Source organism: Trematomus bernacchii, unplaced genomic scaffold (genome assembly GCF_902827165.1).
Source record: "Trematomus bernacchii unplaced genomic scaffold, fTreBer1.1, whole genome shotgun sequence".
Taxonomy (NCBI): Eukaryota; Metazoa; Chordata; class Actinopteri; order Perciformes; family Nototheniidae; genus Trematomus; species Trematomus bernacchii.
Window position 1 is genome coordinate 3574891 of NW_022987573.1, and position 13542 is coordinate 3588432.

Consider the following 13542-nt stretch of genomic DNA (forward strand, 5'->3'; position numbering starts at 1 on the left):
ACCTCTTTACACTGTGAAGCTGTCATGGCTGAAGCCTCGGTTTATTTATTTTGAATGTATCATATATTTTACAGACGAAAAAGACTGCGTCAATATCCGTAGTGCTAAAACCCAATTGTGTACAAGCATTGATGAAAAGTTAATTAATTACTTTGAGCACCAGTAACGGTAGGCCTATTATTTCCAGTCCATTATGCTACTACTACAAGAGTGTAGGAATACTCTGTTATAAGTAAGAGTATAGTATTCAAAATGTTACTCAAGTAAAAGTACAAAAGTATTAGCCTCAAAATATTCTTAAAGTACCAAAAGTAAAAGTAGCTAGTTTTAATTACTTTGTTGTGAATTTACTCCAGTAAACTGTAAAGTCTTATTTAAGTGTTGTTTATATTTCACATTATTATCATACAAATCTGCAAAATTAATAAAGGTATAGAATAAATGTAGTGGAATAAATGTAGTGGAATAAAAGAATACGATTTACCTCTGATTTGTAGTGGGGTAGAAGCACAAAGTAGCATAAGATGGAAATACTCAAGTAAAGTACAAGTATCTCAAAATTGTACTTAAGTACGTACAGTACTTGAGTCAATCTACTTAGTTACTTTACACCACTGAGAGTAGTCTACTGGACTAAATAACTATTGCAAACGTTTTTTTGAATGAAAGGCTCTTCAAGAATATACTTTAAAGTGACATACAGTTCACCCCAACTGATTGTCCTGACAATGACACAATGGGGTTGGATTAGAACAGAGAAGATATGTATGCATTTCATCTGTAAAGTAACCAGTAACTGTGGCTCTAGGACAAATATAGTGGGGTCATAATAACACTGAATACTTTCCTATAAAATGGAGTATACTTTTCAGTCATGTATATCAATCCCAAAATTGTAGGCTACTTAATAGTCTAGCAGCAAGTCCTCAAAAAAGGCTTTCGTTTTCGAGATACCCCTACCCGAGGTAGAACAAAACACCCAATCCCTGAAAAAGAGCCAAATACCAGGCCGAATATGGGAAAGGTGACAAAAAAGCCCATAACTTGAGAATGATCACTCTTTTCCTCTTCAGATTTGCTGAGGTATGAACCAGGTGGCTGTCCTACATCACCAAATAGTCAGACAATTATTTACCTAAAGAAATACTGAATTATAGTCCTGTAAACTTAGCTTTAGTTTAGACGGAAATTGTACTTTTTGGTGATAGGAACATAGGGCTCAATCACTTTTCTCTCATTTATCAGAAAAACTGAAATCCCTAAAATATATGCCATTACTGAATTGTCTAGGGTGCTATTGAACACTAACCAGTAGTTGTATGGAAATATCTGGGACAGTCCTATTACAAATTAGATTTCTTTAGACATAGGCCTACCTCTTCTCTGATACAATCAAATTCCGAATGGGGGAGAAGTAGCATAATAGCCTATAAGTTAAGAATGCTCACTCTGATGGTCATCATATTTGGAGAGGGAAATACCAGGTGGCTGAACTACATCACCAAAAAGTCAGAATTAGAGTAACCCAATAAAATAAAGTGTATTAGTTCTAAATTGCAAGCCTCTAAAACATAGGTGTAAATAGTACAGGTTTTATTGAAACTGGAACCTTAATTCAAAGTACAGTATACAAATCATCAAATAATTATGTGAGAGGTCAAGTATAGATACTAGAATAGAATGTTAAATGTCAGGTTCCTCAGAAACGTTAGGGGACACATTTTGACATTCTGCACAGCATGGTGCAGAACTCCGTACAGGGAAGGCCAACAGAGAGGCACTGGCACTTTCCGTTGCACTTTCCACTCTCTCCACACTTTGTATCTTTGCAATACAAGTGAGTAATGTCTCTCACTTCTGTAGATGCTGGGGTTTTTGTAAATAGCACTGGTTGAATGGCCCCATCTCTGACAATCCACCCCATGCCAATAGGACTCCATAACAAAGGTTTGGGTTCGGGCTGTGACACCATATCGCTGTCTGAAACATTACTCTTTGTACATGTTGTTGAAATGCATCCTCTGTTGGCGGCAGATTTTCAGAGGCTGCATCTGTTGTTGATGCAATTATGAACCTCAGTCCATTTTCCTTTTTCTTTTTTCCATATAGCAGAAGCGCAAATTATCTTGCGACTGGCAAAGACTGTAGTTTTGGACATTTGTTTTGCTTAAGGTTATAACACTTGTGTTATTCTTCAGAGCTGGGTCCTCATCACAGGTCTGCACTTTTTTAAATGCACCTGAATTGACACACCCGTTCACAAAATCATACATAGTGTTTGGCACATATTATATATATGTATATATATATATATATATATACATATATATATATATATTTACATATATATATAGAAAACAAGAAATGAAATGTGTGGTCATGGTATTTGACAGGTATGACGGCCCACAGTCAATCAAAGACCTGGAGAGGCAAAGGAGAGGTGCAAGTGATGGAAGGCCTACACATGTTATCACTGGCAAAACAAATGTCCCAAACTACAGAAGTACTTGAGGAGTAGTGGAAACAAGACTGCACTGTGCATGTTTGTGAGCAACTACATTGTCACTGCTGCCCCACAGAGACTACACTCATGTGACTCCATCATCTTGGCAGGTGGATTTGACAAAGGGGAGGAAGTGAAGAGCATCTGCACAGCAGGAGTCAGCAGTTTGACATCACTGTACAGTGATCAGGAGGAGGCAGACACAAGGATGGTGCTCCATGCCATACATCTTGCAGAGTCATATTCCTGCATCATCGTGAGGTTTGATGACACAGATGTGGAAGTAGTGCTCATATATAATGCAAGCAAATACATGTTTGGTTCATCTCTAGTGTACATGCATGCAGGCCATGGAATGAGAGAGAGATATGTCCCCACCAACACCCAATGTGAGAAAATTGGAAAAGACATGTCTAACTGTCTACCAGCATGTCATGCACTCACTGGCTGTGACACAATAAGTAGTTTGTACAGAATAGGAAAGACAACAGCATTCACCAAACTCAAGACCCATCTCAGCGAGCTCAAAGATCTGGCCCATTTTGGACTCTCTGCCAGCTTGGAAGAGTCTTTGCCAGTCGCAAGAGAATTTGCGCTTCTGCTATATGGAAAAAAGAAAAAGGAAAATGGACTGATATGCACAAACTTGGATGAACTGAGGTTCATAAATGCATCAACAACAGATGCAGCCTCTGAAAATCTGCCGCCAACAGAGGATGCATTTCAACAACATGTACAAAGAGGAATGTTTCAGACAGCGATATGGAGTCACAGCCCGAACCCAAACCCTTGTTATGGAGTCCTATTGGCAAGGGGTGGATTGTCAGAGATGGGGCCATTCAACCAGTGCTATTTACAAAAACCCCAGTACCTACAGAAGTGAGAGACATTATACTCACTTGTATTGCAAAGATGCAAAGTGTGGAGAGAGTGGCAAGTGCCAGTGCCTCTCTGTTGGCCTACCCTGTACAGAGTTCTGCACCTGCTGTGCAGAATGTCAAAATGTGTCCCCTAATGTTTCTGAGGAACCTGACATTTAACATTCTATTCTAGTATCTATACTTGACCTCTCACATAATTATTTGATGATTTGTATACTGTACTTTGAATTAAGGTTCCAGTTTCAATAAAACCTGTACTATTTACACCTATGTTTTAGAGGCTTGCAATTTAGAACTAATACACTTTATTTGATTGGGTTACTCTAATTCTGACTATTTGGTGATAGTTCAGCCACCTGGTATTTCCCTCTCCAAATATGATGACCATCAGAGTGAGCATTCTTAACTTATAGGCTATTATGCCACTTCTCCCACATTCGGAATTTGATTGTATCAGAGAAGAGGTAGGCCTATGTCTAAAGAAATCTAATTTGTAATAGGACTGTCCCAGATATTTCCATACAACTACTGGTTAGTGTTCAATAGCACCCTAGACAATTCAGTAATGGCATATTTTTTAGGGATTTCAGTTTTTCTGATAAATGAGAGAAAAGTGATTGAGTCCTATGTTCCTATCACCAAAAAGTACAATTTCTGTCTAAACTAAAGCTAAGTTTACAGGACTATAATTCAGTATTTCTTTAGGTAAATAATTGTCTGACTATTTGGTGATGTAGGACAGCCACCTGTTTCATACCTCAGCAAATCTGAAGAGGAAATGAGTGACCATTCTGAAGTTATGGGCTTTTTTGTCACCTTTCCCATATTCGGCCTGGTCTAATTTGGCTCTTTTTCAGGGATTGGTGTAGTTCTAAAGAACCCAAAAAACATTTTTTCCCCCAAAATAAAATTTGACAACAATCAATTTCATTAACGGGAGACCCTAAAAGATAAGAAAAATCATTGTTGTGTTTTGTTCTTCCTCGGGTAGGGGTATCTCAAAATCTGAGGGCCCTTCCTGCTAGACAATAAGTACAGTACTGGAGTCAATGTGTTTACACTCACATAAATGTTAATTTAAAAAAATCAACAACTATTTTAAAGGTGTGCTAATGAAGATTCAATTGAATGCCGTCGCTCCCGTTTGGTAAGACATGAGACTTGCAGGTGGATATGGAGGGTTATACAAAATTGCTACAGGCAGATTCTCTAATTGCCTTTTTACGTTCATGACAGACACAGTATTTGAACTCTTTCTCTTAATGTATTTTTACTTTAGTAGAATTGAATGGTTCTTTCATGCAGTATTCTTGGATGGTGGCTTTTTCTCTTAGAATCTGAAATAGTTTTCAACAATTTGTAAATTAAACACATATGAACCTCTGTAAAAGGGACTTTTTAATTGTACCTTGTAGCCAGTGTATGCACTACATAGCAATCATCAATTCCAAATATTGATGATAAAATCAGAGTAAATGCACATTTAAAAAAGGAATTTCATTTTATTGACTTTATGCATTTCGAAAGTACAATGAATTTGATTACTTAAAACAACAGAACATTAAGGCTACTGCACTGGCACTATGGCCATGATGAAACATAATAATAATAAAAAAAACATGGCTGTTAAAAAACAAAAAAAACAATATTTTTTACATTTTCTGTACAAAACCTTTCTGACTGTTTCCAACTAGACTGAGCATGAAGTTGAATTTACAAGTGATCGGTTAAATGTAAGTAGCATTTAATCAGCACATATTACAAAAATAAATTCCCAACCTTTGAATACAAGACAAATCAACACCTAGTTTACTCAAATATCTCTTAGAATGTCATTATCAAGCTACAATGTCAGGTTTTTTGCATTGCTTGTCTGTAGGTCTTTGCGGAGTAATACATTCAAAATGTGTTAAGCTCTCAGTCTCATTGTGATTTAATAAGATGATACTAAGCCTTTCCGCAGGACTAGTTCTTACTTACTGTCCTGAGGAGTCAATGCTTTTAGCCTGTCTAACTTGGCTGGACATTGCTTTTTTCACTTTCATTCCCCACTTCCATTTTGTCATCTCTGACCCTTGTGCTTGCATCTTCAGTTTTGCTTATTTTACAAGCAGGACCTTTTTCCTGCTCCTGGCTTGGCGCTTTAACCAACTCTTTTTCTTGAGTCAATGGTCTACCTACTGGTCTACACTCTCTTTCAGTTGGGCTACCCATTTGTTTTCGATTTTGGCTAAAAACATCAGGATGGTTAATTATACGATTTGGAAAGCGCACGAGACCTGTTGGGGTAGGAAGTAGGGCAACTCTGTGTGATTGTCCTCCACTGTTTTTAGCTGCACCTATGTTTGATTCAGAATCTGGATCACTAGGGCCTTGAGATCTAGTACTTTGATGAAGACTATTGAAATGAGGCGAGGTGCCCCTTATATCTGATCCTTGCATGTCTATGTTTATGGGATGTTTAGATCCCCTTAAATCTAACCCTGGGCCCATTATGCCTGGACCCCTCCTATCAGACCCAGGCCCCTCAGTTTCTGTAGGCCACCGCCCAGGTCTGACATCTGAACTTCCAGGTGCTGGCTCCCTATTGGTATTACCATGTCCTATTCTTCTCATGTCTGGACCCCTCATTTCTCTCCTAAAATCATGCTGAAATCCTTGTCTACCTGTTCCAGGGTTTTCCATGTCTACCTGCCTTTCAGATCCTAGTCCCCCACAATCTGAAAATCTCCCATCAGTCCCAGGTCCTTCCATGTTTCGCCCTCTCTTCATACCCCTGAAGTCTGGCTTCCTACAGTCATCCCCCATATCTTGACCCCATCTCATATCGGATCCTGGTTCTCTCATGCCTGGATCTCTTATATCATGGCATTGTCCACTGTTTTCTGTATCTCTTTGCCTACTGAAAGATGGCTCAGGCCTCCTTCTGTTTGGCCCAAACCCTCGATCAGGCTCTCTCCTCCCACGTCGTCCCCTACTGGGCCCTAGGCATTTCATATCTGGGTCACCCTCGACAGGATCTGGACCCCTATAACCAGGACCATCATCTCCTGGACCTCTCAAAGGCCCGGGAAATGGCATATTTTGTCTTTCTTGTATGGGCCTTGGCCCAATACTTTCAGGGCCACTCCATCCCCTTCGAGGACCTTGCCTAGAATGTGCTTGAGCATGCTCAACTGGACCTTCTTGGTTGGGGCCTGGACCCCTGTTGCCATGTCTTTTCCAATCATCTCCTGAACATTCTATTTCATTTCCTACAGCCTCCATATTGGGCCCTCTTCCATCTGACCATTGTTCCACTGTGTCTGGGCCTCTCATATCAGGTGCAGAGCCCCTGAAACTTCTCATATCTGGCCCATGCCCTCTTATGTTTCCCCTGATAGGCCTTGAACCCCTTAAGTTTCGAGATATAGGTTCTTGGATAGGTTCTGATCCTCCATAGTCAGCCTCTCCCCAGCCATCTCTTCTTTGTCTCATACCTTCTCTTTTTGGACTTCTGTGCCTGATTCCTGGGTCCCTAAAGTCATGACTACCTGGTCTTCTCCAATCTGGTCCTTGGCCCTCAGAATCTGGACTCCTCCTTTCAAGTCCAGGCTCTTTGAAGCCTGAGTCTCCTGGTTCTTGTCTGTCAGGCCCTGGGCACTCAATGTCTGGACCTCTAAAATCTAGACCTCTTGGACATGGACTATCGAGCCCTGGAACCTCCATAACATTTCTTTCAGGCCTAACTCCTCTTAAGTGCGGATTTCTTCTATCAGACCCTGGGCCCACTATGTCTGAAGGTCTTCTTTCTAGCTCAGGAGCCCTAAAGTGTTGGCCACCTGGAAAGTCCCTGCTGTCAGAGTTTTCCTCTGTCTCTGGAAGCCTTCTATTTGGACCACAACCTCTAAAATGTGGACCTTCTCTCCTCTCAGGTCTTGGGCTCTCTTTGTTTGGATCTGAATGCCCTGGTTTCGTCATGTCTGGACCATCTGACATTGTCCTGTTTAAATCTGGACCCTCCATACCAAAACCTTGTCGTCCCCTGTTGTTTGGAGCTCCAGGTCCTCTCATGTCAGGCCCAGAACCTTCCATTGCTTGATTTCTAGTTAAAAGTCCTGGTTCGCTGAAATCTGGACTGCCAGGACCTCTAATGTCAGGCCCAGGTCGCTCCAAAGATGAACTTCTCCTTTCAGACCCAGGTCTTCTGAAATGTGGACCATCAGGTACTACTTCCTGTCCTCTAACTCGAGGCCCTGGACCTTCTATACCTGGACCACTAAAGTCTGGAACTTCTGATTCTCCTGTGTAAGGCCCCAAACCAGTGATACCAGGACCTCTTATATTGGATCCTGGTCCACTGAAATCTGGACCTCCTGGTCCTCTTCTGCCAGGTCCTGGAGCCTCCATAGATAAGCTTCTTCTCTCAGGTCCTGGTTCTCTGAAACCTGGACCTCTAGTACCTCTCCTGTCAGGCCCAGGACCCTCCATAGATAAGTCTCTGCATTCAGACCATGGTCCCCGGAAATCCTGACCTTGAGGTCCTCTCCTGTCACGCCTAGGCCCCTCCATAGATAAGCTTCTGATTTCAGGCCCTGGTTCTTTAAAATCTGGACCTCCGGGGACTCTCATGTCAGGCCAAGGACCCTCCATAGCTGGACCTCTTCTTTCAGGTTCTGGCTCTCTGAAATCTTGACCACTAGTTCCTCTTCTGTCAGGCCCAAAACGCTCCATAGATAAACTTCTTCTTTCAGGCCTTGGACCTCTGAAAACTGGACCTCCAGGTCCTCTCCTGTCAGGCCCATTACCCTCCATAGAAAAGCCTCTGCTTTCAGGCCTTGGCCCCCTGAAATATGGACATCCAGGTCCCTTGTCGGGTCTAGGAGCATCCATAGCTGGACTTCTTTTTCCAGTTCCTAGATCTATGAAATCTGGACCTCCAGGTCCTCTCCTGTCGGGCCCAGGACCCTCCATAGCTGGACCTCTCCTTTCAGCTCCTGGTCCTTTAAAATCTGGACCTCTAGGTCCTTTCCAGTCAGGCCCAGGACCGTCAAAAGCTCGACCACTCCTCTCAGGCCCTGGCACCGTGTAATCTGGACCTCTGGGCTCTCTCCTGTCAGGCCCAGGACCCTCCATAGCTGGACTTCTACTTTCAGGTCCTGGTCCTCTGAAATCTGGACCTCCTGGCCCTCTCCTGTCATGCCAGGGACCATCCATAGCTGGACCTTTACTTTCAGGTCCTGGTCCTTTGAAATCTGGACCTCCAGGCCCTCTTCTGTCAGGCCAGGGGCCATCCATAGCTGGACCTCTCCTTTCAGTTCCTGGTCCTTGGAAATCTGGACCTCCAGGTCCCCTCCTGTCAGGCCCAGGAGCCTCCATAGCTTGACCCCTCCTTTCAGGAGCTGGTCCTTTGAAATCTGGACCTTCGGGCCATCTCCTGTCAGGCCAGGGACCCTCCATAGCTGGACCTCTTCTTTCAGTTCCTGGTCCTTGGAAATCTGGACCTCCAGGCCCTCTTCTGTCAGGCCAGGGGCTATCCATAGCTGGACCTCTTCTTTCAGTTCCTGGTCCTTGGAAATCTGGACCTCCAGGTCCCCTCCTGTCAGGCCCAGGACCCTCCATAGCTTGACCCCTCCTTTCAGGAACTGGTCCTTTGAAATCTGGACCTTCGGGCCCTCTCCTTTCAGGCCCAGGACCCTCCATAGCTTGCCCCCTCCTTTCATGAGCTGGTCCTTTGAAATCTGGACCTTCGGGCCCTCTCCTTTCAGGCCCAGGACCCTCCATAGCTTGACCCCTCCTTTCAGGAGCTGATCCTTTGAAATCTGGACCTCCAGGCCGTCTCCTGTCAGGCCAGGGACCCTCCATAGCTGGACCTCTACTTTCTGGTCCCGGTCCTTTAAAATCTGGACCTCCAGGCCGTCTCCTGTCAGGCCAGGGGCCTTCCATAGCTGGACCTCTTCTTTCAGTTCCTGGTCCTTGGAAATCTGGACCTCCGGGCCCTCTTCTGTCAGGCCCAGGGCCCTCTATTGATGAGCCTCTGCTTTCTGGCCCTTCTCCCCTATAAACTGGACCTCTAGGTACTCCCCTGTCAGACCCAGGACCCTCCATAGCTGGACCTCTCCTTTCATGTCCTGGTCCCCTAAAATCTGGCCCTCCAGGTCCTCTCCTGTCGGGCACAGGTCCTTCCATAGATAAGCCTCTGCTTACAGGCCCTGGTCCCCTAACATCTGGCCCTCCAGGTCCTCTCCTGTTAGGCCCATGACCCATCATATCCTGATCATTCATTTCAAGTCCTGGTCTCACAAAATCTGGACCCCCTGGTGCCATGAAATTGGGACCCACTGATCTTTTCCTTTCAGGCCTAATGTCCTCTATCAGTCCACAGCTCATTTCAGACGCTGGTTCTCTAAAGTCTAGGTCTCCAACCCCTCTTCTGTTAGGCACCTGGTTCTCCAGGTTTGGACCTCTACTGTTAGGCGGAGGGACTCTCCATTCATCTTGTATAAATGGCCCTTCTCTGAGTGGACCTGATCCTCTCATATCTGTACCTCTGCAATCATCTCTTATGACTGTTCCTGGGTGACCACAATCTATACCTCTCATATGTAGGCCCAGGCCTATATTTTGACTCGTTTGACCCCTTATATCAGGACCAGCAACGGGACCTGGACCACTCCAATCAGGAGTTTTAAAGTTAAGCATGCCATCACCCCTTGTATTTGAGCCACCCATACTACCAATATCTTGACTAGGCCCCATGTAACTTCCTCTTTGTGTCATATTTGGCCTTCTTAATTCACAAATAGTTTCTGATTCTTTCATGTCAGTGCCATGCACACTCTTTCCAGCTGTCATACCGGGACTTGTCTTCTTAAAAGGTTCTCTAGGCCCACTGTCTTCTCCAAAGAAGGGTATGTTAGAACCACCACTTTCATAATTAATGTTTGGCCCTGGTCCTCTCATGGGTACATTTTGCCCTTTTTGTGGACCCCACCTCTCATGAGCAAATAAAGGCTCTCTTGTGCCCCTTATATCGGCTTCAGTTCTATGTGACGAAGGGCCCTTTATGACTAGATCTCTACTCTTGTTCTGTAGATCTGATCCTTCCCCACATGAATTTATAACAGCTGGTACAAGCATTTGTCCACTCACTTCTGTCTCACTGTGCATCATATCAGGAGCTGGAGCTGTGAGTTCTAGGTTCAAGCCTTGCATACTAGATACGTTTTGTGTATGTGATCCAGGACCCCAAATGGTGGTACCTTTTCCTTGCATGTCTGGGCCTCTCCTATTGGGGCCTGGGAATCCAGTTTCTGTTACTCTAAGATCTATCTGTGGTTCAATATGTCCAGGTCCTGGCTGTTTTGTCACAGGATGTTTTTCAGTTCCTGAGGCCTGAATATCTGAGCCTATAGCTCGAATTGAATCACCCTCCCCTTGACCCAGTATTTTAGGATGTTTTAAGCCTGGATGTCCCCTTTCTATCTGTTTGTCTGCCTCTTTTATAACCTCATCTTTGACCCCTTGCCCCTCTAGAACTAAGGCACCTCGACCGGTTGGCCACAGTATTTTGGACATTGTTGCTTGACCACCAATAGGCAAACAAATACTTTCAACTTTATCATGTGGCATTGAGACACTGGTAAGGGTCTGAGGATCTCTGATTTCCTCAATTTTAGGGCCCCTCTTTTCTGTGCTAATAGGTTTTACAAACTGTGGCTCTGGATCAGGGCTCTGAGGAGAATCTCGAATGGGCGGATCAGTTTCACGTAGAGGAACTGGAATTTCAAATTTGCTAAACAGAGTTTCAAGTTGAGAGGGTATATTTACCTGGTTAGAGGAACCACTATCTCTGTCGCCACTGACAGACGTGTTTTGAGGCTCTTGGGATTTTGGATCTTTTAAAGTATTAAGCTTCACATTGTGAAGAAGTTCATGTGAAGAGGGAGAAAAGCCTTCATCAACACTCTTAACAAGATTACTTTTTAGCTGATGTCCAACAGGAGGGTAATTTTTAATAGTAACTGAACTGGATGATGATTGGTTACTCCCTAAAAATGTTCTATCAACAGAGTCTAAAGAGTCTGGAGCATTACACAGAACAGTTAAAGGCTTTGATATCTCAAGGACTTGAGGTGAAGGATCTCTGTTCCATTTTGGCGATAAGGACCCAGAATCTGTTTTTCTAGGAGAACATGGGGATCTTCTACGCCCATGAGAATGCTGCCGTGGGGTATGCTCTTTATGTTGGCGACCTTGGCGGTCAGACTGGTCTCTGGCTCTATGCCTTGACCTGTCCCTTTCACTTTTTCTGTGTCTATCCTTTTCTCTATGTCTCCGGGAATGTGAAGGAGAACGTCGCTGTGATCTTTTAGAAGGACTTCCATGGCGGCTCCTTTCATGATGACTCCGCCTCTTTGGTGATAACCTTCTCTTTCTGCTGTGGTGTGAACTCAGAGGACTGCCCTTGCGAGAGGCACTAAGCCCTGTTCTCGACAAAGATAAATCACGGGTCTTTATACTGCCTCCTTGAAAAACATCATCTTGAATTTCATCAAAAAGTGATTCGTCTTCAGGATCATAAGCTACATCAGAGTCTTCAATCTCACCCGCAGAGGAATATTTGTCACTTTCTTTAACATCAGCCTGTGTTTTATCTTGCTCTGTAACTGTTTCTGCATCATTTTCTACATTAGGTGTGGCAGTTGTGTCTTGTTTAACAGTTTGTGAATCTACATTTGAACTGTCCTCAGTCTCTGTAAGGTTGCTGGTCTTGTCTGTTGATTCTGACAGTTGACTGAGAGGCAAAGCTTTTTGTTGGGGAGTCATCAGGGAATCAGAAACAGAAAAGCGAGCCATAAAGATACCAACAGCCTCTTTCTGTTGACGTATGGCCTCTTCCTGCTCCTTCAATTGCTGTTTTTGCTCTTCAATCTGCCTATTGAGATCATCAAGCATTCGTTGTTGTTCAGTTAGTGTTGCAGCTGAGACAACCACAGTGCCTGTAGGAATGTTCTGCATTATTACAGCTTGGGTAGAGGATTGCACGGCAGTGGAGTTGGGAGTTGGTGTTTTAATCTGGGTGGATATTGAGGTTTGGCATGATGGAGTACCTGACGTCTGAGCAGGGGGCTTTGTCAAAGCAATATCCCTTTGCATATCTGCAAAGATAGTGTCGTCTTCTGGATCATAGGCCACATCATCGTCTACACAGCCTGATACTGCAGGGCCCTCTGTCTTCATTTTCTCAATGTTCTGAGGAGCAACCATTCCATATCCCATTGCTGAATCATACTCCTCTTCTGGGTCATATGGTCGGTCAAAGTCATTTTCTTCTTCTTCTTCTATTTTCTTTACTTTTGATTTCTGTCCATATTGTTGGACAATTGGATCCACCATTGATCGAGACACCTTAGAAAACACTGGGACCTTCTTAACATGAACTGTTGCTGTTGAAGATTGTATGTCAGAAGAGACAACGGAGTCAGTTTGCTTATTGCCAAACAAACTTTTCAAGATGGTCTGCAGTGGTGACTTATTACTGGATGCTGCTGTGGCATTCTTGTCGCTCTCAGAGGTGGACTGGGTGGCAGCAACTGCAGCTGAGGTAGAGAAAGGAGGGTTTGTTCTAAAAGAATTATAACAAGATGGTAGGGCAACTGATCCAGAAGAGGACGAGTCTGGTGGTGACCCAGGGCAAAGTGGTGAGCCAGGAGGGGAGGTGTTAGCAGGAGTCTCAGGATCGTAGGGTTGAAATATTTCCAATTTGTCAGAACCATAGAGGACTGGGGGTTTTGGGATCCACATAGGGTCTTTGGACATATTAACTTTGGGTCTCTTCTCTTCAATTTCCTGAGGCAAGCTTCCTGGACGTTTTGTCTTTTGGATGACAGCCAGACCCAGAAGAAGATTTGGCCGGTTTTTTTCAAAACCTGTGAAATTAACAAAAAGTACAAATATAGAATTAGAACAGGTTAAAAACTAACAATGGGCTTCCCATTATTGATTTTTTTTACTTTTGCCAGAAAGGTAAAACAGTTATTCAGATTCACAAAAGAAAAGGTTCTGGGACCAATAATGAAATTATCTGACACCAAAAACGAATCATAAGAGAGGGAAGTGAGCAATTTTCTCCTTATTAGGGATAACAGATGTTAACATTTTGTTCAGGAGATGGAA

General features: G+C 43.6%; 1 protein-coding gene across 2 annotated transcripts in view; it reads right to left on the minus strand.

Annotated features, from left to right (window-relative positions):
• Positions 1–4866: 4866 nt before the first annotated feature.
• The window catches only part of si:ch73-181d5.4, a 34257-nt gene continuing 25581 nt past the window's right edge, over positions 4867–13542 (minus strand). The window contains exons 16-17 of one of the 2 annotated variants that reach the window (XM_034126334.1): positions 9354–13295; positions 4867–8867 (exon numbers count right to left, since the gene is read on the minus strand). In XM_034126334.1, coding sequence (XP_033982225.1) covers positions 5395–8867; positions 9354–13295 — 7415 coding nt within the window. In that variant the 3' untranslated portion in view covers positions 4867–5394. Of the gene's footprint in view, positions 13296–13542 lie in introns of both variants that reach the window. The other variant, XM_034126333.1, reaches the window with a different exon arrangement.